Here is a 26,258-nt window from a genome sequence, read left to right on the forward strand (position 1 = left end):
TGCAAATGGTTATTTTGAGCTTTTTTCATGGGACAATGCAATCTCCAATATGCAATTTACTAAATGATAAAACATGTATCATATGTGTCATAATTATTTCATAATCTTGTTGAATTTAGTACTATTAGACATAACAAAGATATGAGAAATAGTGCATGAAATTCTGAGTCATAAAAGACAAAGTTGTTTTAATTAATGCTTTGATTTCTATGTCTGATATTTAAAAATTTTTACAAAGTAGTAATTGTTATCCATATAAAGGTTTTCAAAGAAAAATCTTGTTTACATATAATAGGATTTGCAGATGAACTAGATTTTAAATACAGTAGACTCCATGTCCTTTCTTGGAGGTTTTTGAGGACTGATTTTTGGTAATATCTCTTTGGCATAAAATGTTTTATGAAGTCCAGCTTCTCGAAGCGCTAACTCAAAACGGAGTCTAGGGTCAGAAATTATCTGTAGAAATAAAATACATTTAAATAAGTAGCAATTCATTGAACTAAATTACATTTTATTATTTTGTTTCATATTTCCTCAAGCTGTTTAACTTGTTTTTTTTTCTGGATACATGACTATAAACTTGGTATTTACAGTGACTATATTCTATTGGATTTTGTTTGTTTTTTACTGGAAATGTCCAGGGGCACCTGAGTTGTTTGGTTGGTTAAGTGGCCAACTCTTGATTTTGGCTCAGGTCATGATCTCAGTGTCTTGGGATAGAGCTCCGAGTTGGGGAGTCTGCTGTGGATTCTCTCTCTCCCTCTCCCTCTGCCCCTCTCCCTGCTTGGGCTCATTCATGCTCTCTCTCTCTCTCTCTCAAATAAATAAATAAATATTTTTAAAAAAAGAAAGGTAACACACACAAATTAAATTTAAAAAAAAGAAAAAGAGAAGAAAAGGAAATGTCCAAATCTTCTTGGCATTATTATTTTCCAGTGTATCCCTGGTTTCCAATGTAAGGTATAGGGAATATCATGCCAAATTCGTCCAAAAAAAAAAAAAAACTCACTGAAATTATTTAAAAATGGGGTAAAAAAAACTTACTTTCAGTACTAGTCACTGATCAATTATTGATTGCTAGAATTAGAAAATAAAGACAATCATTGTTTAAAATAAATCTAAACCACAACCTTATACACTGGTCTTCAAACATCAATTTCTCCATCATTCAGCAATATGTAAATTATGTTTAAACACATGGCCCCTACTTTAAAAACAACAACAACAACAAAATCAATCAAACTCTCCATCCAAGGCTGGATTTCTATTTCAAGCAGGATTAGAAAATGTTTCCACCAATGTGATTCTAAGTGGGAATTGAAATATGAGTAGCTCAATTTCTATTTTCATTTATAGCTGATTGGGCCTTTTTCCTCTTCGCCTTCTTCTATGAATATTAAATGTCAACAGACACTGCTTGCTATGATAAGGTAACCACATATGGATTTTAGTTAATGAGGCATTTTACATGGACTTGAAGTTCCCCTAGAGGATGGGATAATAAGCTGTTGAAAGCAGCCCCTCCTTTAAGAAGCTCTTAAGCTAACAGGGGTAATAAGAATGTGTACAGATAACTACAGCTCATGTGGCCCATGTGACTGATGTTCCAAGAATAGAAGAACACAGAGGTGCATTTCCCCATGCAGGTGAGACTAGGATGACCTCAGGTAAGCAACAGCACTTGAGCTAACTGTGATGTCCACCCTATTCTTCTACAAAGCAGAGTGGGGAGGAAAACAGAGCAGGAAAGGAAGGCACATGCAAATTCAGAGGTGAAATAGGTCAATTTGGGACCAGGGCGGTTCGGGTAGAACAATGGAGTAGCAGTCTACTACAGTGGTCTACCCATGAAGTAATAAGTGCCTAAACTTGGCTGGCAGCAAGGAAGAAAGAACTGTCAAAAACACGATGAAGGGAAGAATCAAGAGACTCTGGCAACTAAAGGGGACAGAAATGAGAGACAATGAAGCATGCAAGTCAAAAATACAGAGATTTGTGTCTGAGAAGCAACGTAGTTGATCCTTCCACCCGGTGTCTCTTCTGGATACAGTCTCCGTGGCCACCCTCATCCACGTCCAAGAATTCAGGCTCCACCTGTGTGCTTCCTAATTATCTCCTGAATTCACCTGTCTTCTCAGCTTCTGGTTTGTGAAGTTTAAAATGTCTCATTATTTTATTTTATTTTTTTAAATATTTTATTTATTTATTTGACAGAGAAAGAGTTAACAAGTAGGCAGAGAAGCAGGCAGAGAGAGGGGAAAGCAGGCTCCCTGCTAAGCAGAGAGTCTGATGTGGGGCTCGATCCCAGGATCGTGAGATATTGACCTGAGCCAAAGGCAGAGGCTTAACCCACTGAGCCACTCAGGTGCCCCTCATTATTTTATTTTTAAAACAGATGAAGTGAAATGGAGATCTCTCTCGAAAGCTGACCTTCATTTCCCCAATTCGCCTCCCCAGAAGCAGCCAATCAGTTTCTCGTAAATGTGTTCTAGACATCTTCACCCTAAACATGACAGGAATAAAACAAATTCTCTTTCTCCCTAAGTCTGTTTTTACTTCTGTATTCTTATATGGTTAATGGCAGCCACAACTAATGATTATAATTTACTGAATTACTTCTAGGTGCCAGGCAATATCCTAGGCAATTGACATTTATTATCCTAATCCTCATAAGAACTTTACAAATTATTATTTTACAGATGAAGTAAACAAGACATAAAGATGTTAATAGCTTACACAAGTTCACATAGCCAGTAAATAGCGGATGTGGATTTGAATCCAAAATGCAGGCTCTCCTCAGTATCACTTGCTGCCTAGCTTGGTATCGTTACTTCCTCCTCTCAGACAAAGCCATTCATGCCCCTCCGTCCTCTGCCACCTGAAAAGGGTCTGACCCCCAAACCCACCAATTTTCTATCCAGGACATGTTGCTAACACATATCTGATTATATAATTCACCTGCTTCTGAGTCTCGCCTGTGCTCAAAAGATAAAGTCTTAGCAATCTAGAGCTTCTGTACTTTTCATTCTGACCCTAATCTAGGTTTCCAGTCTCATCTCCCAGCACCCACCCCTGCCGCTCACTTTACAGTGAAGACATGCCAGTAAGGGCCCCTTTCTGCCCTCCTCTGCTTGGTGAAACCCTTAATTGCCTCAGCCCAAGTACCTGAAAGTTTTCCAGTTTCTGACCAATTCTTTGCCAACCCCAGCTGCCCTCCCTGCTTTGGCTTCTGGAGACACACTTATATCCTTATAAGGAATCCCTTTCCTTTTACCCTACCCCTCCTCCCAACCTATTTTTGTTTTTAGTTTAAATCACCTAGAGTAAATTTTGTTACTGCTGCTGAGAATCCTCACCTAAGAGGTAGATTAGTTTCTTCTTTGACACTTTGACTTACCTAGTCAGCGTTTCCATGGGTTCCCTTCTGCTTACCAGCGCAGCCCTTAGACCTCCACCAGGGAGGTAGTCTCACCCCAGGGGCATTATTGCCAGACAGGCTACTTTCCCTCCCAACCCAGCTACCCTGCTCACTTCCTCCAAGAGAATAAGTCCATCCTATTTGGAATGCAGCTCTGGCAACTCCACAATGCCAGAGACACTGTATGTTTCCATAAATATTTGTCCAATTAATAAATGAATTGTTCACAAAGAGGCACACTCAATTTGTCAGTGGGTGAATGGATGCAGTTTCTTACTTTTTAAATAATTAAATATTGAGCTGCACTCTTTAGATTTGTAAAATTAATAAACTAGGGGGAATTACTTTCTCCCTTAATTTCAGTGATATCCATTCATTCATCTGCCTTCCCTCCTGCCTTCCATCCATCCATCCAAAAAGACTTTTTAAGATCCTTTCTCGGTAACAGACTAAAAGGAGTCAGAAGTTCCTGGAAATGGTTAAATACACCTTAATACTTTTCCACAGAAAATGATTTCTTTTATCACTAGCTCTGATGTATTATCTTCATTTTAATTTCTGAACGCTCCCCTTGCTTTATCATCAGTTGTTACTTTAATAGGACTTATATTGTGATTTTAAACAAATTCCAAATGATAGAGAAACATTTAAACAAAATACAATATTAATACAACTTTAAAGTTTACAAGCTTTAAAAATAATTTTTAACATAAAAATGTAAATTAAAAAAATAATTTTTGGGATGCCTGGGTGGCTCAGTCGGTTAAATGGCTGCCTTCAGCTCGGGTCCCAGGGTCCCAGGATTGAGTCCCACATTGGGCTCCTTGCTCTGTGGGGAGCCTGCTTCTTCCTCTGCCTCTACCTGCCACTCTCCCTGCCTGTACTCTCTCTATCTCTCTGACAAATAAATAAATAAAATATTTTTTAAAATAAAAAATAATTTTCAGTGACAGATTCATATGTTCAGATAAACTATTCCACAGTCACCTATCAACTATTTTATAACATTACGAATTGGGCAGTGATTGTGTGCTATCATTTAGCAGTAAAAATTATGTTAATCCATGTGGCATTCAAGTGTAAATATTGAAAATAATCTGAAACCCAAAACACACAATTCCATAAATCTTATCGTCATGGCTCTTGCATCAACCATGCTAATTCCCATAATTACCTGGTATTCATTGTATGTATTCAATGTAAAGAGTGGCTTTTGAAGAATAAATTCTTCTTCAATTCCAATACCCATCCTTGCTTTCGATGCTGTTGTATCTGACATCATTCTAACAGGGTCAAACTGAGCGACAATAGCAACCTAAAATAAGAAAAAGCACAGCTACTTGGATTAAGATACAAGCTAACTACTTCTGGGGAACACTATTAATGTTTAATGTCTAATAAAATTTCCTGACTTTAAGGAAGATAAAACCTAAGAAGGAAGGGCAGACAGAATATTAAACCAGGCCAGTCCTAGAAATCCATGAAGGAGTTAATGGTTTTAAAAAATATATATGTTAAAAGGCCATGACATATATTGTTTGCTACTGATTGAATAATTAGTTACGATTAAATTTAGATAAAAATTTATATTTCTGGTACTAAGAGGAAATCTGACCTAGAAAACCTACATATTAAACTACCCTAAAAGTAACCAAAAGTAAAAAACATTGACTTTTAACCACTAGCAACATATGACCATGGTAACAATCCCGTGAACTTTCTAGGAAGTTTAATCTGATCAAGCTCAATCTAGAATATATTATTAAGGGGTTAAGTTGAGTTGTGTTGGCATCATTGGGCAAGATGGGTGAATGCCATTGTGTAAATAACTAGAGTTCCAGTGATTGTTGTAAACCATTGTTTTCCCTTCTACTGAAAAACTGTATAGTCATTTTAACATAAATGCCCTTGTCCTTTATGGTAATTGAAATCATTCAAACCTGTATCCTAATGAAAAGAAGCCACTAATTTTGTGAATTATATGCACCATTAGTAACACCTGCCTGTTAATTCTTAAAGTCAAGAATTAGCATTAAGAAAATGGCATTTTTAATGCTATTTAGAAACCGTAATGACATAACTGAGTTGAACGTACTTTAATTATTATAGGTTTCCTAGCCAAAATGTCTAATACTATAGTTCTAAACACTGATTACAGGTAATGGGCACAGATATTTCCTCTTTCAAAGAGTTCACAGATGGGAAGAATTCTAATTAGATGGACTCCCTAGTTATCGAAGTTATATTGTGAACAAGAATGTGTTTAGAAATAGTGACATTAAAGTTTTGTCCCCAGGAATAATTATTTGCTAATGATAGAGTAATTTAACCTTTGTTGAATCTAGGATGACAGGTCTTAGGTTCCTATGCTTTGAATTTATTTCTGTCAACTATTTTATCAAGGAAGATGATATAATAGTTATATGCATTAACACTTCCCCTAAACGATGCCATTTAACTAGACCTCCTCAGTTTGAATCCAGTCTGACAGTTACTAGCTATGTGACTTTGGGGAACCTATGCCTCCTCAGTTTCCTCTTCTATAAAACAGGAATATTGCTATAAAATAGAAATAATACATACATCATGGAGTTGCTGTAGAGAGTAAGTGAGATAAAGCCTAAGAACATTTAGAAAAGGGCTTTATACTTAGTATTAATTTTAAAATATGAACACAAATTGGGCACCTGGGTAGCTCAGTGGGTTAAGCCTCTGTCTTCAGCTCAGGTCATGATCTCAGGGTCCAGGGATCGAGTCCTACATTGGGCTTTCTGCTCATCAGGGAGCCTGCTTCCCCCTCTCTCTCTCTGCCTGCCTCTCTGCCTGCTTGTGATCTCTCTCTGTGTGTCAAATAAATAAATAAAATCTTTAAAAGAAAATATGAACACACATTACTGCAAACCTATGGGGCAGGTACTATCATTAGTCCCATCTTTCAGAGGAGGAAAGGAAGCTTAGGGAAGTTAGGTAAAAAATCCAAGCTTCCTCTGCCAATAAGGACCGAGCCAGGTTGTACCAGGTTTGAGGGACACTGGAGGCCAAGTTCTTATTCAAGATTCCATGTTTCCTCCACAGACATGGAAGGGAAATGAGATAGTCATTTTCCTCTCAGCCAGGAAATGGTGTCAATGGACTTTGGAGATTATGATTTGAGCTAATTATTTTCAGATTAAAACCCCTGAAAAATTACCAAGTAAAACTATTTTATCACATTTCTCAAATTCTTAAATTCCTGCTTTTGCCGTCTCCTCTCTAAAAACTTTTGCCTATTTTCACTAGGCAAAGCAATGGGAGACTTTAATTAGCTCACAGAAGTTTTAAAAAGTGGTTTTTTGCATGTTTGCTAACTATAGGGTATTTCCAAACAGAGGTTCCTACTGCAAAGAAGATTACCTTGCTCTGGCTCCCCCAGGTTTTTTGAGAGCATAAAATCCTTCTGGTAGATGTAGAGTTTCACTTCTGTAAATGGATACTCTTCAGCCATTAAACTAGAGGTAATACAGATGCATTTAAATCTTGGGAGAGCTTTTTGAAAGATGCTGATGAAGTTATTTTAATACACTAAGAAACTGGAAATCGTTCAACATAAACCTAATTGCTCCCAGGAGTGAATATCAGTGTCCCAATTTGGAAAAGTTACATTTTATATCACAGAATTTGTGATCTAAGCCTACTAATAATGTTATGAAGGACACTCAGAAACCACCCATGAAAATTTCCAAATTAAAAACACCTGTTTCCTAAGGGCTTCTAGACGCCTCTCTCTCTCCTCTTCTTCATGAGCGTCTCGAAGGGCCACTTCTTTTTTCTCCATCAAACGCTTTTCCAGTAATTCTTGTCTATATTTAACCCTTTAAAAATAAGGCAGAAGGATGTTAGGAAAATATCATAATGATTGTGGAAATTATATGGATAGGAGCATAGGGGCAGGAGGCATGTCCGAGGTGACATCGTGGCCAGAATTTGTTCTAACTTGCTTCTGGTTGATTTCTCACAGCCACACAATCAAATACATGGGCATAAAATGCAGGCTACAGCAATTCTAGGAACCAGAGCACTGCAGATCAGGGGCTAGGAAAACGTAGGGTAAAATCCAATCCATCTCTTTCATCGCTGAAATCATTGTATTGACTCTCGAACTGTCCGTCGCCTGCCACAGCTGCAGCTAATCTGACCCAGCAGATGACAGTCTCACTGCTGAGTGATTATTCCAGCCGTTTTCTGAAGAGCAGTTCTACCACAGTTTGAGATGTTAAAAAGGCTCTGTTACTAGTTAAACATCATACTTTTAGAAAGAGTAGTAAATAAAATGCTGTAATAACATGCCAAATTACTGAAACTTAAACCAGACTTTGTCTATATTATCACTCATTCTGTCAAGAATGCCCTTTTTGGATGTGTGTGTGTGTGTGTGTGTGTGTGTGTGTGTGTGTTAAGTTTAAAAATTGCACTTTGACTGTAGATGGCAGCAAAAACATGATTTTTCCCTTAGCATTGTTTCTATTCTCCTTAAAATCAGCAGATACTAACCCAGAGAACATTTCAATACCTCCAAGCTCATCTGACCCTCTTTTGCTGCCTTTTTTAGACAGCCTCCTTCCCATCTTCTTGCCCAAGCCACTCTTCTATTGAATTTTAGGAATGAGATTTGTCTTTTCTAAAAAAGTAGACACTTGGGTTCTCAAGGGAGTATGAGGTCATTGCCTCTGTCTTCCATTATTGATGGTTTAGATTTAACTTTAAGACATCAGTCACAAATGTGCTTTGCCTTGAGTGTGTATACCTGCATTTTCCACAGATGAACCCTCACTAGACCTATTTAATTCTGGCTCTTGAGGTTTACTGAGGTAGCTGTTCACTACGCATCAACTCTGTTGCTAAGTGCTCTGTGTGTCTTAGCTCAGACTTCACCGCAACCTGATGTTGGGGTACCAGTGTTGATCCCGTTTTAAAGACAAAGAAATGGAGGTATAGACTGGTGATGTAACCTGCCCATGTTCTCACACCCAGCAAGTGGCAGATCCAGAGATCAAACCCAGGCAGACCGGCCCCAGACCTCCCGCTGGCCCTGACCCTCCCACCCCCCTGCTATTAGCCACACTGCTCTTCTCTCTTCTCCCCTTGATTGTTCCACTCCCCTCACTGTCACGAATACCTGCTGTGTGCTTCCCCTGTGCTAGATATTATAAGCACATCAAGAAAAAGACAGCTCTTAGACACTTGTAGTTTAATATAGAGACAAAAAGACAGGCCTAAGAAGTAGTCAAGGTAGTGCCTTCAGAGAGGTACAAAAAAGGTCCACTGGGATTTGCAAGGTTGTGGGAAGGAGTGGGAGGCTTCAGCAAGAGCTTTAGGGAGGAGGTAGCATCTGAGCTGGGTCTCAAGGATTAGCATTTGGAGAGACATGGTAGTGGAGGGCAGGCTGGCCTTCCTGGCAGACAGAGCCAGGACAAGGGTGAGCCAAGAAGGGCGCTCACACTCAGGCCCACGCAAACACTGGGTTGGCATCTGAGAGTAGGTAACTTTTAAGTTTTGCCCCCTGGGCGCCTTGCTTGCCTTACTGGTCACAGTCCTTTGAAAGGAAGAGTTCAAGGTGGCTAGAACAGAGTGAGGCATCTGAAGCTGTGTCGTTTGAGGCGGGTGAGTGAATGAAAGAGGAGCCCAGGGAAGTACTGGCAGGCTGAGCCTGGCAGTCCCTTGGTTCCTTCAGGAAGATTTGCTCCTGGGGAGGAAAAATTCTTTAAAATCAGGCTGCTCCTGAGGCTGATATTAAAGCAGCAGCAGCATAGGAGAGGAGAGGAGGGAAGCATGCAGTAGACACATGCAGAGTACAAAACCCACAGTGGGATTTAGAAGGTAGATCCTAAACTCCTCTGACGGCCATGGCTGTCCTCCTCATCTCCCATATCAGGAGTCGGTGGTCAGATACACAGATTAAAGGAGCTACGAACCATATTGCTCCCTTTCTCCAAGGCCTCCACGTCATGGGAAGCTCTTGCTCATTCTCCCCATTTTCACTAAAGGCATGATACAACCTCCCTAATGAGGTTCTACTCAATTTATGTACTGAGTACAAGCTAAGGGAACTACTGTGAAGGTTCGATTAAAAGATACCCTGGGATTTGATAATTACCATATGCTAATCCTCAGAACCTTTGAAAAGTTTCTCTTCCTCTGGGATATATAGGTTGCTTTGTCTGCATCAGAGTTTTGTCTGCTGTGAAAAAGTAATAGTTGTTCCAGTGAGGGGAGCTTGACTAGTGAGGAAGAAGTTGCAAATGAGAATCAGGCATTTGGACTTGTGTCTGAAGAGGCCTGGCTCACGGTTGACTCTGAGGCTCACTCGCTCATTCAATAAATGTTTACTGAGCACCTGTTCTGCATCAGCCACTGTGCCAGGTACTGGAGATATAATTTCAACATGGGAGGCATGCTCTGTCCTCACAGAACTGACAACCTAGTGAGAATACAAAGACCCAGGCAATTTTGATAAGGGGGCGGGGGGTAGTTCTGGAGAGGCCATGTGTCATAGGCCTTGGGAGAGGCACCTTGGCAGAGTGGGGGCATTCAAGGGAGACCCAAGAGGAAGTTCTCTGAATTTCAGACCTGAAAAAGGAGCAGAGGGGGAGAGAATAGAATGTTCCAGGCAGGGGAAAACAACATATGAAGGCCCCAGAGGATGACCAAAAGTGAACGATGCAAAGTGCGGAGTGCCAAGAGCCGAGGCTGGAGGGGCAGAAGAGGCCAATCTCGGGCTTTGCAAGCATGAGGGCCTTGATTAGGGAAATGGGGTGATCAGAAAAACCTCTCCTGTAATATGGACATGGATTGTAAAGAGCCAAGACCAGAGAGCAGTATCCACAGGCAAGCTGATAGTTTCCTAACCTAGGGAATGGTAGGAGATAGATATTGAGGAGATACTGAAGAAGAAGACATGGACTTAAAATTTATGTAGGAAATCGAATAAATTGGAATGTTTATTTTATGGGAAAGCAGAAGAGATAGAGAGAGAAAGGAGTTAACCTTTCTTTCTTGCACAATGAGCAATGGTGTCCCTCAGTACATCTGGGAACTTAGAAAAACAGGGAAGAGAAGGAAAATAGGTTCAGTTGGAACATAGAGCAGCCTCCACAGATCTGGGCTGAAGACAGAGATGGGGGAACTTAATCAGCAGCATGGAATCCAAGCCATGGAGCAGATGGTATCAATCAGGAAGAGAGTGTGGGGCAGTAAGAAAAGTAGGTCTAGGAGTGATTGCCAAGGAAACATTTAGGAAAGGGACAGAGGAGGAAACTGTCTAGGAGAAGGGGAGAAATGGTGCCAAAGCAGTGAAGGAAAATGACATTAACACTGTCAAATGATACAGCAAGTTCTGATGTAACACCAAATGGTCGCTGGACGAAATAGGAGGGAGTCATTGGTGATCTTGGCAAGAGAAGTCAGAAGAGAGGTGGCTGAAGAATTAGCGGAGCCCATGAGGTGGAGGTGGGTGAGGGACTAGAGACAACCCCTTCAGAAGACTGGTGCTGCCATGGGGAGGAGAGGGATGAGGGAAGCTGCTGGGAGCTCGCAGCCCATCACACCTGTGTTGCCTCCGAAGGGATGATCAAGATTACTCTGACCACCTTGAGGATTTGCCAGGGAAAATTTAAGCAAACAGGCAACATACCGAAATTCTTCATTTATACAGATGCTATGGTTTAAACTCAAATAATAATTCCCTTGAAAAGGGGAAACTCTTGGTGCCTCTTTCTTCTCCCAGTCTGGATAGAAACTTTTCTTTGCCTAAAGAGAAGTGATGCAGAAAAACTCCTGGGAGGAAGCCAAATACTCACATATTCATGGGGAAAGAAAATAGCAACACAGTAAAGTCAATCATTTGGAAAATTTTCCACATAAATACCTTTAGCTATTTGAGGTGGCAGGTTTTCTCCAAATTAAACTGTTGCTATGAAAGTCAATGTCAGGAAGTGGCTAAACTCAATAGTCTTTAAGTTGTGCACAGAATTCCCGAACAGGAGTCTTGAGTCCATCCCTCAGTCCGTTTTATGCTCTCTGAGTCTGCAGAGGTTGGAAGTGTAGCAAAATGGGCATTTTCAGCTTCTTGTCCAGGAGGAGAGGCATCCTATTGTTCAAAAGCAACAGCTGCTACAGAATCAGGCCCGGCATTAACAATAATCTGGGAAGGATTTTCTTTAAGCCTCCAGGCCTGAGTAGTTGAAGGGACAGGAAGCTTTCATGTGGAAAGGGAGAGCTGAGGAAGGTTAGGAGACTCTGTATCTGTGTACTGCTCTCGAACAGATGAATGGACAAATGCAAATGGCTTGGAAACACCTTGAACCTTAGTAGCAGCATCCCTTTACTTCAGTTAAAACTTCAGTGAAAACTGGGCAAAATATTATTTACTAAACCTTGACCTCCCTCCTGTCTGGAGCCCAGGTGATTTCAGTCTAAACAAACCTGTAGCGACCGAGGGGGTTGGTAGCCTATAGTGGCAGGATCTACAATAAAAAAAGACAAAAGTTTAGGCTGTAAACAAAACAACCTTAAGACACGTCTTAATCAGGGTACTGGAACCAGTATTGAATTCTCCCTGAAATTTTTTCAGGGAAGTAATTTGCCCTACTGAATTGAAGGCAGTTTATGCGCAAACTTGCTACTTAGTGTTGAGGTCACGTGGCTCACTCACTATTGAACAAGAACGCTTTGAACAGACACCTGCCAGGGTGCTGCTCCCAGAGGCCTTGGAGCAATAGCGTGCTGAACCTCTTCCTGCCTGTTGGGAAAGCCATCTTTGGCTCAGACCCACTCAGAAAGTCATTCTGCCCATCAAGGGGAGAGAAACTCTTCTCTTAGCCATAGGGTACCCCAACAGAGAAGAATCCATGGATCGAAACACAGGCAGGCCAGGTGGCATCATCTGTCAAGAGATAGACGGTGGGCGGGGAGGGTTGAGGGAGAAGGAGGAGAAGCCAGCCCAGAGAAGAGAAGGAAAATAATATAACTGGATGCTCATTAGAGGCCCCTGGATGCTTCTAATGATACGGGCAATGAGACTCCACTCTGGGCATTCTGTCTAGGGGCAAAAGCAGAGACCAATTTCTGCCAATAGAATGTGAATCGTGATACGGGGAAGTGACATCCTGGTACAGAGAGGCATGGGGAAAGAACAAAGAGGATTCACAGAGTATCCACAGACCCAAGAGATGATCCTACGCCAGCCCCAAATAGAGACTATTCTTCCAGCTCAGAGCGCTTACTGGTTCCTTTGTGAGGTATAAAGACAAGTTGTTACTGGAACTCTATTCTTTAACTGATTGATTCAGTTAGTCAACATGTGGTTATTTCAGCACCTACTGTGTACCAAGCCCTGTCCCCAGATCTAGGATACAACAGGGAAAAATTAAAACTCGGCCAAGAAGATCCCTGCCCTCTCAAGTCTTACAGTATTTGTGTTTTTTTTTTTAATAAGCAGGCCTAATTTAACATTCTAATAAAATATATAAGATTGTTCTTAATAAATTATTTATCACAAAGTCTTAAATTAGTCCCTTCTTATATTGCTATAGAGTGATGGTCTTCAACTATGACAGTCATTAGAACCACTGAAACTTATAAAAAGTTCTGATGCCAAGTCCCAAGTCAAACTAATTACATCAGAATCTGGTGTTGTGTCGGTGGGGCTCAAGCATCGGTATTTTATAAAAAGTTCCCCCCAGGTGATTCTAGTGTACAGTCAGTCCTGAGAGCCACCCCCCCGGCCCACTGGTTCCCTAGCTCGAGCTATCAGAATCGCTTGGAGGGCTTGTTAAAGCCCAGACCACTGGACCGCCTCCAGAGTTTCTGATTCAGTAGTAATGATGTGGGGTCTGAAATTTTACATTTATAAGATATTTCCAGGTGACACTGATTCTGGTGGCCTGAGGACTACATTTTGAGAATTAGAGTATGAATATTCAGATTAGGGGGCGCCTGGTGGTTCAGTGGGTTAAGCCTCTGCCTTCGGCTCAGGTCATGGTCTCGGGGTCCTGGGACCGAGCCCCGCATCGGGGTCTCTGCTCCGCGGGGAGCCTGCTTCCTCCTCTCTCTCTGCCTGCCTCTCCGCCCACTTGTGATCTCTGTCTGTCAAATAAATAAATTTAAAAAAAATATTCAGATTAGAGGGATTCTGCATGACTATTGTTATCAAGACCAAACCAGGTACAGCTTACTACCCAGACAGGGCTGATTTCGGTTTGCATGTGTCAAATAGCACAGTTATATGCCTCAGGACTGATCCAAACTAGAAATTCCTGCTTTGGTGCTACTGACTTTCAAGAGCAGAATCCTTCAACTTCTCCTCCCCCTCCATGACCCTACACACACAAATGACAGGTTTCCCCACCCCCAGTGGCCCTCTCAGCCTTGGGCCAGTGTCAGTGACAAGCAGTTGCGAGAACGGCTGCTACTGAGCCAATTCCTTTCTTCCCAATAGACAAAGCACTGGTTATCCTATGACAGTTGAAACATCAGGCTATTGGAGATACTTAAAGGGTACACTCAGTAAACTCAAAGAAGGAAGAAAATACTTGAAAGCATTTGAGTCAAAAAGGAGGTATGATGGGGCACCTGGGTGGCTCAGTTGGTTGAGCGACTGCCTTGAGTCCTGCATTGGGCTCCCAGATCCATGGAGAGTCTGCTTCTCCCTCTGACCTTCTCCCCTTTCATGCTCTCTCTCTCTCTCTCTCTCTTCTCTCATATAAATAAATAAAATCGGGGGTGGGGGGTATGAGCCACTTCCTTTGGAAATAACTCTTGTAGCTCCAAAGGGGTGGATATTTCTCACACTGGAAGTGAAAACCCACAAAAGAGAGTGAAGTACGTTTTTCCTGGTTGCTGTGATCAATTTCAACCTTGATGTCTGACTTCACTTGAGTTAGAAGTACGGTCTTATAAACAGCAGTGAAACAAGGACTGAAGCCTAGAATCCAGAGTTGAATACATGATAAGATGTAGGGAGAGGGTTACTGAAAGTATGTCACAAATATATTAGTTCTTTCCCCCATAGTAGTGCAGAAAGAAATTTTTTTCTTTTCCTTTTTTTTTTTTTTTTAAGATTGTACTTATTCATTTGACACAGAGAGAGAGAACAAGCAGGAGGAGTGGCAGGCAGAGAGAGAGAGTGAGAAGCAGACTCCCCACAGTGCAGGGGGAGGCTGACTCGGGACTTAATCCCATAACCCCAGGATCATGACCTGAGCCAAAGGCAGTAGCTTAACCAACTGAGCCACCCAGGTGCCCCGGAAAGACATTTCTACAATAATTTATTTGCCCTCCTCTTGTTGACCCTTTCCTAACCCTTCTAGATTTCAGTAATCCTTTCATACCCTTAAAATTTGCCTAGCACACTCCTTTCTAATCACATTTCAAGAGGTGCACCTTCTATAAAGAATTAAAAACAAGAATAAAAGTCATTTTTTTGATCACACACTGGCAAGTCTAAACAAAGTGAGTGATGAAATATTCCCTTCACTGGAGCATATAACCCCATCTCACATCACTCTTGGTTGCTTCTTTTAATAGTTTTTCTTAATTGAAAACCAGTGCTTCCCAGGTGACACTACTCCCATTGCTTCCCTACCAAAATCTTAAAGGATTTTTTAAAAAGATTTTCTTTATTTATTTGACAGACAGTGCAAAAACACAGGCAGGGGAAGTGAGAGAGGAAGAAGCAGACTTCCCACTGTGCAGGGAGCCCAATGTGGAACTTGATCCCAGAATCCGGGATCATGACCTGATCCGAAGGCAGACGCTTAACGACTGAGCCACCCAGGGCCCCAGAACTTTTTTTTATTTATATTTTGACCGAGAGAGAGAGTGAGCACACAAGCAGACAGAGCACCAGGCAGAAGGAGAGGGAGAAGCAGGCTCTTCGCTGAGCAGGGAGCCTTATGTGGATCTTCATTCTGGGACCCCCAGATCATGACTGGAGCTGAAGGCAGTCACCTAATCAACTGAGCCACTCAGGTGCCCCTCCTGCCAAAATCTGAAACTGAGGGATTCTGTTCTGACTCTGATATCAGGGCCACCATATATACTGATAAAGCCTGCACAACTTCAGGGGTGGGTTGCCTGCTAACTAACTGCCTACCTTTCTTATGCTCTCATCATCTATCCTTACTCAACCACGTACTCTAGCCCATCAGGCTCTCCATTTTTCAATGATCTATTTAAACTATGTTCTATGTGCCAGACAATGGGACTAGATCATGAAATTTATTGTTCTACTTCTTTCCCCCCTGCCCCCAGGTTATGAGACACAGCCAGATTTTATTTACTTCATTCTCTTTTCAGCTGTGTATCCCTGGGTCTATGTTTGTAAGGGTATTATGACTAGTAACCTCTACTTGTTTTCTTTTCTTTCTACATATGCCCTGCCAACTCCCAGCCCCAATCCTTTGCTGAATTTATTATGTATTTATGAGGTCAAACTTTACCTGAACACTCCACACTCATTCCTCCAAATTGTATTTTCACCAGCTGCTTAACATTCTCCCTCTTAGCAGAGAACCTCCCTTCCTACTTTACTGGAAGGGCGATAAGCACTCATTTCCCTGACATGCTTTGCCCACTTCCAATTTTGTTAAGACTCGTTCTTATTCAAGTCCTTTGCTTCTTAAACCTGGACTTTTATCTCATAAGCCTAGTTGTTTCTAGGACCTTGCTTCCGAAATGAATTTCTTCCTTTCCTATTTCTTCAGTCTCTTTCTTGATCCCCCTACATGGATCTTTTCCCTCTATAGACAAACTTCTTCAAATGGGGGAAAATATGTCTCCCAACTCTGAATCTCTTTCCAACTGCCATCCTCTTCTTCATTTTCCCATCACTGCAAAATTTTTTAAAAGAAAAAGCCATACTTTCTGTCAGTTCTTCACTTCTCATTTAACCCAAAACCCATGCAGTCTGCCTCCTCCACTTCCTGGAAACCATTCTCCCCAATATCACCAGGAACTCCCAAATGTAAACCTAGCTTCTTTTAGAGCTCCTCTGATTTAACCTGTCCACGATGCCTGCTACTAATGATCCCTTCATGAAATGCACATCCTACCCCTCTGCTTTCCTCTCCTTTTCTTTTACAGGTTCCTCCTCAACTGTCCACCCAAGATCTTTTCAACATGAAAAATCTTCTTAATTTAAAAACATCTTCTGGAAAGTCTGACTCCTGCTATAATCCAGGCATCAGTATCGGTAGCCTCCACCTCCTTCAAACCCTCAAATACGTGGATCTTTTATTTTTTTCTTTATGCAATATCACAAAATTGGTTTCAGACAAATCTCTCAAGTATAACTGCTTCATATTGATAGTTAAATACAGAACATCTGCTTTAATGGGCATCTGAGTTTGGCATAGTTTTTTTCACACACAAAAAATCTTAGTAACAAACCTAATGACACATGCCTATGAGAAGTCTGGAATGCCACCCCATATCCTCTTAAGAGTTGAGAGGGCCAAGATTCCACCGAGTCTGGTTTTTTTTTTTAATATATAATTTTATTTTTATACTTGACAGAGGGAGAGCACAAGCAGGGGCAGAGGGAGAAGCAGGCTCCCCACTGAGCAGGAAGCCTGATGTGGGGCTTGATTCCAGGACCCTGGGATCATGACCTGAGCAGAAGTCACCTGTGTGACTGAGACACACAGGTGCCCCTCTACCTAGTCTGTTATTTTAGGTTTGCTCTAATCCAAAGGCAGAGAATTAAGTTCCTATTGCTTAATACCTTATAATACGTCTGCAATGATTTTAACCTGAAATATTTATAGCAGGGTTAATCATTTCAAGTATTTAAAAATCATAGAATATATAACTTTGAAAAATACAACTTCTTGGAGCTAAGAAAATCTTTTATATACTTAAACCTGTCTGAGGTCACAGTATTTGGGATTATTAGCTATAAACCATTTTATAAATTAGAAGAGGTATTCTAAAAAATAATGACTTTAATATTAGAAAAGTTGTCTTTTTAAAACTTTTATCCCTGATTTTTGGCAGTAATTAGGCACTAGGGCTAACTACCTATTACAGCCAAATCTAGATTTTAATAATTAGACCACATTGTGGTAGACATTTGTCTGGTTTATCCTCTATCATCAACCTAGTAACATCAATCCCTTTCAAACTGCCTTTCCTCATTCCTTCTAGATCTGTTGAAACATTTAATCAGAGAATACCCCCCCCCCCAACATTCCTGGTGACCAGATACGGTTAATAATACTATACTGCAATTATGACCACAGTGATAAGTGTGAGCTTCAGTTAAGTCAATCAGAATCTTTCCTGGGGATTTTTATGGCTTTTGAAGAAGAAAAGTTTTCTTTTCTTTCCAAGGTCACTAAGTTAAAATAATGTAAATAAGCCTGAGCTATTCAAGAATAGTCTCCTTTCTCCCCAGTCTCCCCAGCCCAGACAAATGAGAAAGTCCAGACCAAAGCACAAACAGGTAAGAGTACAGAAGTAGAAAGTGAGAGAAGAACCTAAAGATGCCATTTGAGTCCCTGAGGCAAGATCCACTCTTGGATTTCCAGTTGTGTGACTCAATCTATTCTCCTGTCTGCCTAAGCTAGTTTGAGTTAGGTTTCTCTCCGTTGCTTCTGAGGAGTCCTGACCAATCAACATATCATCTATGTATAAGGGAATACTTATCTTTTCATCCTCTATAACAGGAGGGCATGTACCCAGCTGTCCCAAACGATAATCGGCTCATTTCCAAAATTGATGGCCCATGGAATGTTAATATCCCACAGGATGTTAAGATGTGTGCTATGGATAATGTGTTTGGCTATTCAAGTAAGCTTGAGAAAGACAAAGTGAAATGGGTTTCTTTATAGTAGAATCTCTCAGAATATTTATTAGAATATGGTGGTATGCATTATGAATTTTCAATAAGAAGACTAGTTATGTTAATTTCCCTGAATTATCTGATAATAGCTTTTTCTAATAGAATCCAGTTTGGGAAATATTACTTGTCTTTCCATTGAACAAGCAGAGATATTCAAGTAAGCAAAGTAATAGGCATAAACACATATACACTTATTCATTTGCACTACAGTGATTTGTTTCCATGTGTTGTTTTTGTTAGACTACATTTCCTGAGTACATTGGCTGTGTCTTAATTGCCTTTGTATCTCTAACAACTAGCATAGTGCCTAAAACAGAAGGCAATATTCATTATTCATCAAAAAAATGAAAGAATAAGTGACGAACAAAATTTTAAAAGTAGTGGCAAAAATTCAATTAAATTTTCTAAATTGTAGGTAAATAACAAGAGTCGACAGAATAAAAAATAAAGAATAAGTTGAATACACACCCTTCTGTTAAGCCTGTCTAATCAACGGGTATTCCTTGAAAGATATGTAATCATTTGAGGAGGTGACAGAGGAGTAAAAGAAGTTGAAACACTGGAGAACAAATCAGGTGCTTAGATCCTTTGGACAATCTGGAACCATGGATGCTAAAGCCATGACATCCATGACACGGAATTGCCAGTCCTGTGGTTTTGGAGGGGCAGCAGAGGCAGGAATGACTTGGCTTTCAGCAATGATTTATGATGATCTGGAATGTAATAGGCTACCCCAATACAGTAGCACTTATTTGCCTAATTGCCTTCATTATTTCATTTGTTCAACATATTTTTATTAAGGGCCACATATATGAATATGTAAAAATCATAATCCTATGATTTTTATGATAAGCCCAGAGCAATTAGAAACACCTATCAAGTAAACAAACACATATTTTTTAATCCACCCAGAAGCTTGCCACTTGCCATCATAGGAATTCACTAAGAAGAGACATCTGTCATTCGACACTAATTGGGTAATTTGCACTGGGACTCTTAAACTCACAAATGATTCACAGTAGATAAAGTTTAGTGTTACAGCTAATATGTATTGCATTTTAAAAAATCTTCAAGAATCTATCGAATCATTTTATCTGTTATATAAGAAGGGAACTCATGTTGAGGGTTTACCTCACAATATTAGCTTTCTTTAAATTTTCGCACTTCGGTTTGTAAAGAAAAAGTAATTTAAAGGTAAGAAGGTGACAAGCATGGGTGTTTTGTTTTACTGGATTTTTTTCTGAGGAATTCTTATAAGAGATGTATAATTTCTAATGACCCTAATTTCAAGAAGAGTGTTTTCAGAATAATCAAAACTGAAAAAAGCATCATGTTAGAATGAAATTTTAAAAAGCCATGCTAATGGGGTGTCTGAGTGGCTCAGTGGGTTAAAGCCTCTGCCTTCGGCTCAGGTCATGCTCCCAAGGTCCTGGGATCAAGCCCCACATCCGGCTCTCTGCTCAGCGGGGAGCATGTTTCCCTTCTCTCTCTGCATGCCTCTCTGCCTACTTGTCATCTCTGTCCATCAAGTAAATAAATCAAATCTTTAAAAAAAATAAAAAGCCATACTAATACACCACTGGGTTATCAAATTATAACATTTCAGTTTTTTTTTTTCCTATTTTCAACTTCTGACTTTAACTGGTCCCTTATTTCCAGAGATAGACATTTGTGTCATTTTGATGGAACTGGTTTCTCTTCTTCAGGAATCCCGATGGGATGGCATTGAGAACAAAAGAAACCGCAGTCCTCTCCCTCAAACAAATGATTTAAGTAAATAGGATTAATAAAACTTGTCTTCTCTAATACTGTTTGAAAATCCCCCTTACATTCTCTTTCTTCCTTCCCAGGTCTCTTAGAACTTCTGTAGACAGCAAACATCAAAAGGACCAAAGATTTTTATAGTGATTCAGCTGCCCACAGCAATGAAGTAAACCCTGATTTTCTTTCAGCCTAGGAAATGATCAGCGAAGAGCCTTCACAAACAGCCTCTTTAACATTTGAAGTTTAAAAAAAAAAAATCAATGTAGCAGAATGGTTACTTTCATAAACACCTTTGGGGGCTTTTTTTTTCTCTCCTTTCTTTCTTTCTTTTTTTTTTTTTAAGTAACCCTGCTAATCCTCCCTCTACAAACATTATAGAATATTTTCTTTACCATGAAAATATTTTCTTTTTGGTTAGACATTTTAAGTATGTTTTCTTAAAAAAACAAGAGATGAAATATATTTTGTTTTGGGCATGATTTTCCTCATACTTTTTTCCTTGGCTCCCATAAATGCTGATAGACTCTCGTCGCCCCTGGAGTTTCTGCCTCCAAGTTTCGGCTCGCCTCTCCAGTGACTTCCTGCCCAGTCACGCCTCTCTTAGCAATCTCCTTTCGGTCTCAGAATTCAGCCTTAGGGACTGAACTCTGAAATCACTGCATGTTTTCTTTCTTTAGAGGCAGATTCAGTGCACCCTACAGTCTGGCCAAATGAACAGTAATGTTTGGATCTCAGGGGAGAGCGCCCATCCTTAGGGCCAGCTCCATGAGCTCTAATGGCAGTACTGCAATTTTTCCAGGTGAGAGGATGAAACCGATGTTCGAGAAAGGCTATTACTTGAAGCTAAGAGAGAGATGTGTGGCTTCCTCCACAGCTCAAGCAGATAAACAAAATTGGAAATAGTACTATAGACTGAAGTGACAGGAAACCAAATTTACCAGAAAAGAGAAAATAATAAACAGGGCAGAGATCCAGATAAATTTAAAGGTAATACCTACAGGGGCAGCTGGGTGGCTCAGTCGGTTAAGCATCCGCCTTCGACTCAGGTCATGATCCCAGGGTCCTAGGATTGAGCCCCATGTTTGGAATTCAGCTCAGCGGGAAGCCTGCTTCTCCCTCTGCTCCTCCCGCCCTGCTCGTATTTTTTCTCTCTCAAATATATAAGTAAACTCTTTAAAAATAATAATACATCACTGACCTTCAGCTCCCTTTTAAAGGATATATATTATTTTCTCAACAGCACTGTTTAGTTACAGGCAGAAATAAATTTCAAAAAATACTGTATTTTCCTTTCCTACATTAAGCTAGAGATATCCACACCCATGTTCCTTGGAACCTCTCTTTGAATGGAGAAATTCCTAGAGGAGAGTCATGGATCAGAGAAGTACAGTAAAGTAGGTGAACAAAAACACACAATTTGTACAATTTAATAGAATATCAGAATTATGGTTTAATCCCAAGCTTGGGGAGCAGCTGGGGAAAGGGCAGACAGTCTAGAAGAGAAGTAGGGCACAGCTTCCTAAGTAAGTTGCTGGTGTAAACAAAACAGGTAATTAAATTTCATGGAATTTTGCTTAATAAAAGTTACATTTAAAAAAGAGTTACAGGGGCGCCTGGGTGGTTCAGTGGGTTAAGCCTCTGTCTTCAGCTCAGGTCATGATCTCCTGGTCCTGGGATCGAGTCCCACATCCGGATCTCTGCTCAGCGGAGAGCCTGCTTCCCCCCCTCTCTCTCTGCCTGCCTCTCTGCCTACTTGTGATCTCTGTCGTATAAACAAATAAAATCTTAAAAAAAAAAAAAGAGTTACATTAGCCAGATGTTGGCCTCTCTAGACAGCTAACAACAACACCAGGAGATGGGTTGTCTCTGTTCACACTTTGCACAGAGTGTAAAGCAACAGCACGAGAGTTTCCTTAGAAAGAATAGCTCTTGGGGCGCCTGGGTGGCTCAGTGGGTTAAAGCCTCTGCCTTTCGCTCAGGTCATGATCCCAGGGTCCTGGGATCGAGCCCCGCATCGGGCTCTCTGCTTGGCAGGGAGCCTGCTTCCTCCTCTCTCTCTATCTGCCTGCCTCTCTCCCTGCTTGTGATCTCTGTCTGTCAAATAAATAAATAAAATAAAATCTTAAAAAAAAAAAAAAAAGAAAGAATAGCTCTTTCCAGTCTTAAGACCTTCTTAGTTATCAACCTCAGAAAAGAAACAAGCCTGGCTCTCCCAGGAGCCCTAATCATGACCCCCAAAGAGTAAGCCAACAGGAAAATCCACTTAGTTTAAATTAAACTAACGAAAGGTCTAGATTATTTACCCTAATTCAAGTTACTGTGTGATCCAATGGCCTGGATAGCAGAAGAAAGTGATTTTTTTTTCCTTTAAAAGCTATAACCTGAAGGTGGACACAATTTTAATTTCTTTTTTTTACCATAAGAAATTACCTTACTTATTAAAATAATCAAAATTGATAAAACTGGAAAAAGTTTTGAAACAAAAATTAAATATGGCTGCCCCAAATGACTAACACAATGGGCAATAAATTCTCTTCAATTAACACTACATGTACACATTCTTCATCCTTACTTTTTTTTAAATTGAAGTATAGTTGACACACAATGTTACATTCCTTTCAGGTGTGGAACACAGTGATTTGACAAGACCATATGTTATGCTGTGCTCATCACAAGTGCAGCTACCAATTGTCACCACACAACACTATAACCGTACTGCTGATTGTATTTCCTATGTTGTACCTTTTACCCCTGTGGCTTAGTCTACAAATGGAGGCCTGTGTCTCCCATACAGCTTCACCCATCCATCTTGCCCATTCCCCCACTCCCCTCCCTTCTGGCAACCATTAGTTTGTTCTCTGTATTTACACATAGTTCTAATTTCTTAAAGATACAGCCAACCTTGTCACATATATGAAAGGCAACTCACATTTTCTCTCCAGGTAACTCTAAATTTTCATCTTTATTGTCCTCTCCCAGATGTCACAACTCCTCCTGCCAGATTCCCCATTATTTCAAGAGACAAGAATATTCCCTAAGGCCTCCTTTTGAATATACATCTTTCTGAGATCATGTTTCTGGTTTCCCTGAAGACTGTCACATCAATAAATCTATCTTCTGTCTGGATCCTCGGTTTTGAAAATAATTTTATCACCTTAGCCAGGCATAGCCAGCATTTCTCTCTTACAGGTATTTGTCAATCCAAGCAGAAATGTCTTCTTTGAACTGCTTAATTTGAATGCATAAAAACATTTTATGTAGATCTTGGCATAATTACAGATGGACATGAGTCTTTCTCCAAATAGGCCAATTGTCAAACAGACCATAGGAAGACCCTATCTGGACCTGGTCCAACATAAAATCAGTTATGTCCACTATGTGGAAGTCTTAGGAAGTTATAGTTTGTGGAGCATTAGTCCGAGACATCATAAGGATTAACTTGCACCAAAAGCTCCCAAGTATTTAAAAAAAAAAAAAGTATCAAAAGCTTTGCTCTTCTAGAAACGTTTAGAGGTTTCAAGCCCACACACATTCAGAGAGTACTGATAATCCTCTCTCTGTTTGTAGGATTTGGAAGAGCTACAAAGAAGAAAGAGCCACAATATTTGGACAAAGTGAATGTATTCTTCTCTTTAGGCATATCTGATGAAAAATATGGGCTTTCCCCTTCAATTAATAAAATATCATAAGTACAAGAAGCTTTGAGTATATAAAGACTTTCTAGGGATATAATAAATACACATACTTATTTGGTAGATTTAAAGTATGGATATTTTAAATATCACCTAGTTGCATAAAACTCCAGTTTTCAAGGTACTCTCATATACATTACCATGAAAGATTCAGCATAGCACATTTTATTATTCAACTAATATCTAAACAGCATTACTTACTTTTTCCACTTCTGATTACATGAGAGAGGCCATCAGCAATTAATTTTAAATTTAATTAGGATGTTTATCCTACCTATTTCCAAACAAGATTTAAAACGATGCGTAATATTAAACCCAAGGCAAAATGGCAATATTAAAAATCAAAGAAGATACAAAACCAAGTAAAAGGAGTAGATGTTTCCAAGCAACTGCAACAAATTGAGATAGCTGGGCCATGAACTTGCCTCTCACAGGAGTTAGCATTTGCTCACCAGGTGGAAATGTGGAAACTTTGGGCTATTTAACAGAACCATCTCATCATCAGGGCCTCTGGATTAATGATACTTCTGTATTTCTCAGAAAGTGGTTGGTGAACTAACTGAAATGGGATTTTCAGTGTGTTTATTTTTAGAATGCAAATTCCTGGGCTTAACCTAAAATCACCAGGATTCTGGGATTATATTTTCACATACGCGTTAGGTTATATTTTTGCTCTGTAAATTTGGACACCACTGCTTCTCTGGATTAGTGCTTGTTACATGGGAACAACTGAAAACCCAGCACCAAGAAAGTAGAAAATAAGGGGTGCCTGGGTGGTTCAAGTGGGATAAGTGTCCAACTCTTGATTTTAGCTCAGGTCGTGACCTCTGGGTTGTAAGATAGAGTCCCACCCCCACCCCACCCCCACCATCAGGCTCCATACTGGGCGGAGAGCCTGCTTGGGATTCTCTCTCGCCCTCTTCCTCTGCCTCCTTCCTGACCCTCTCTCCCTCTCTTAAAAAAAAAAAAAAAAGTAGAAAATTGTTTTGGTAATCAATCTCTTGGATACTGCTTTTTGCCTCCCTATTTCTGGTCTGTGTTCATACTACTTCCAATGACTTGTCCATTGATCACTTAATATCTTACTTTGAATATTCCCCCACACTTGGCATTTTCTGACTGTAATATTCTCCTTCCAGCATCCCATCCCCTTCCTGCTTATCAGCTTGTTTTTGATTCCTGCCACAGGCTCCTGATATTTGTGTATGTTCCATCACCTGCTGGTAATTCCAGGCTCACTTTTATAGCCCTGCACATGCTGTAATCTCTACTTGTCTCGCTTGGGGATAATGTACTCCACTGCTGTTTGTGGGAACATGTGAGATCCTCCCTCCCTGGCTTCTGGCCATCCATGCCCAAATGTGAACCTATGTAGGAGGAATTATCTATTCTCTACCCTTTAATGTTATTTCCAGTTAATGGACCTTATTGGGTTATTCTCTATATTTGAAGTACATATCTCATATTTTCCCACTCTCCAAATGCTCTCAGACAGAATCTACTGCTCTTGTTATTTTCCACTTTCCCCAATATATTCATTGGCTTATACTGTTGTCTCCTGTGTTTCATCATTCACTTGAAGGTATGTCTAACATCCTAATTAAATTTAAAGCTCATGGTCCTAATTTCTGCACTATAATTATCAATCTTCCAGTCATATTTTGGGAATTCATCATCATTCAACAACCATGTAGCCCCAAGGTTTTGCTGCTCTTGTTCCCTGTGAATTTTTGCCTTTTCTCTTAAAATTTACAGTAATCCTCTGCCCCACCCCTGACTTTTAATAGGACTGTGAAGCCTTCTGCCAAAAATATTTTCTCCATCTTAAGAAGTACCCTTGTTCCTAGCTCAGACCTTCTCTTTCTGGTCATAGACCACCTTGGAAACTATTTTTTAAAGGTCATATATGGCACAACCTGAGAATTACCTATGTGTGACTCTGCTTCCTAAACTACCAGTGTTAGTAAGCACACCAGATGAAAATATTCCCTGTATCCAGCTCCTTCAGTCTTCCACTCAAGACTTCCACGTTTCTGGAAAACCTACTTTTCTTCAAACTGACCAGACAGAATAAGTGAAGGGTGTCCAGTAGGTGCATGAGATTTAGGACCTCACTTCTAAACTTTGGGAGAATTCACAGAGAGGCAGGACAGTTAATATGGCACAGCAGGTATGCAAACAGGCAATTCCATAGCAAGCCACAGGGAATCACAATTATCTCTTCATGGGACTTAAGTCCTATGATTGCTTTCATCTGCTGGGGTAACTGTGAGCCTTAGTCAAGTGCCAGAGCTGTCATACCAGCTGGAAAGAGCCAATTGCTAATCTTTCAGGACCTTTGCAAGCTAGTTCTTTAATACAGCCATTAATAAACATTATATTAACTTACAATGAAACAAGTTGTATTTAAAAACAAAGGTAACATAGCTAACAGATATGGGAAAAGATGCTCAACATCACTCATCATCAGGGAAATGCAAATCAAAACTATGTCAGAATGTCAGTC

The 26,258-nt window shown here is 40.2% G+C and overlaps 1 protein-coding gene across 1 annotated transcript in view; it reads right to left on the bottom strand.

The window, feature by feature from the left end:
- Nucleotides 1–309: 309 nt before the first annotated feature.
- CCDC148 (coiled-coil domain containing 148) overlaps nt 310–26,258 on the bottom strand; it is a 247,270-nt gene continuing 221,321 nt past the window's right edge. The window contains exons 13-15 of the mRNA XM_046018376.1: nt 7,152–7,269; nt 4,593–4,733; nt 310–456 (exon numbers count right to left, since the gene is read on the bottom strand). Coding sequence (XP_045874332.1) covers nt 310–456; nt 4,593–4,733; nt 7,152–7,269 — 406 coding nt within the window. The remainder of the gene's footprint in view (nt 457–4,592; nt 4,734–7,151; nt 7,270–26,258) is intronic.

This window comes from Meles meles, chromosome 9, assembly GCF_922984935.1.
Source record: "Meles meles chromosome 9, mMelMel3.1 paternal haplotype, whole genome shotgun sequence".
Taxonomy (NCBI): Eukaryota; Metazoa; Chordata; class Mammalia; order Carnivora; family Mustelidae; genus Meles; species Meles meles.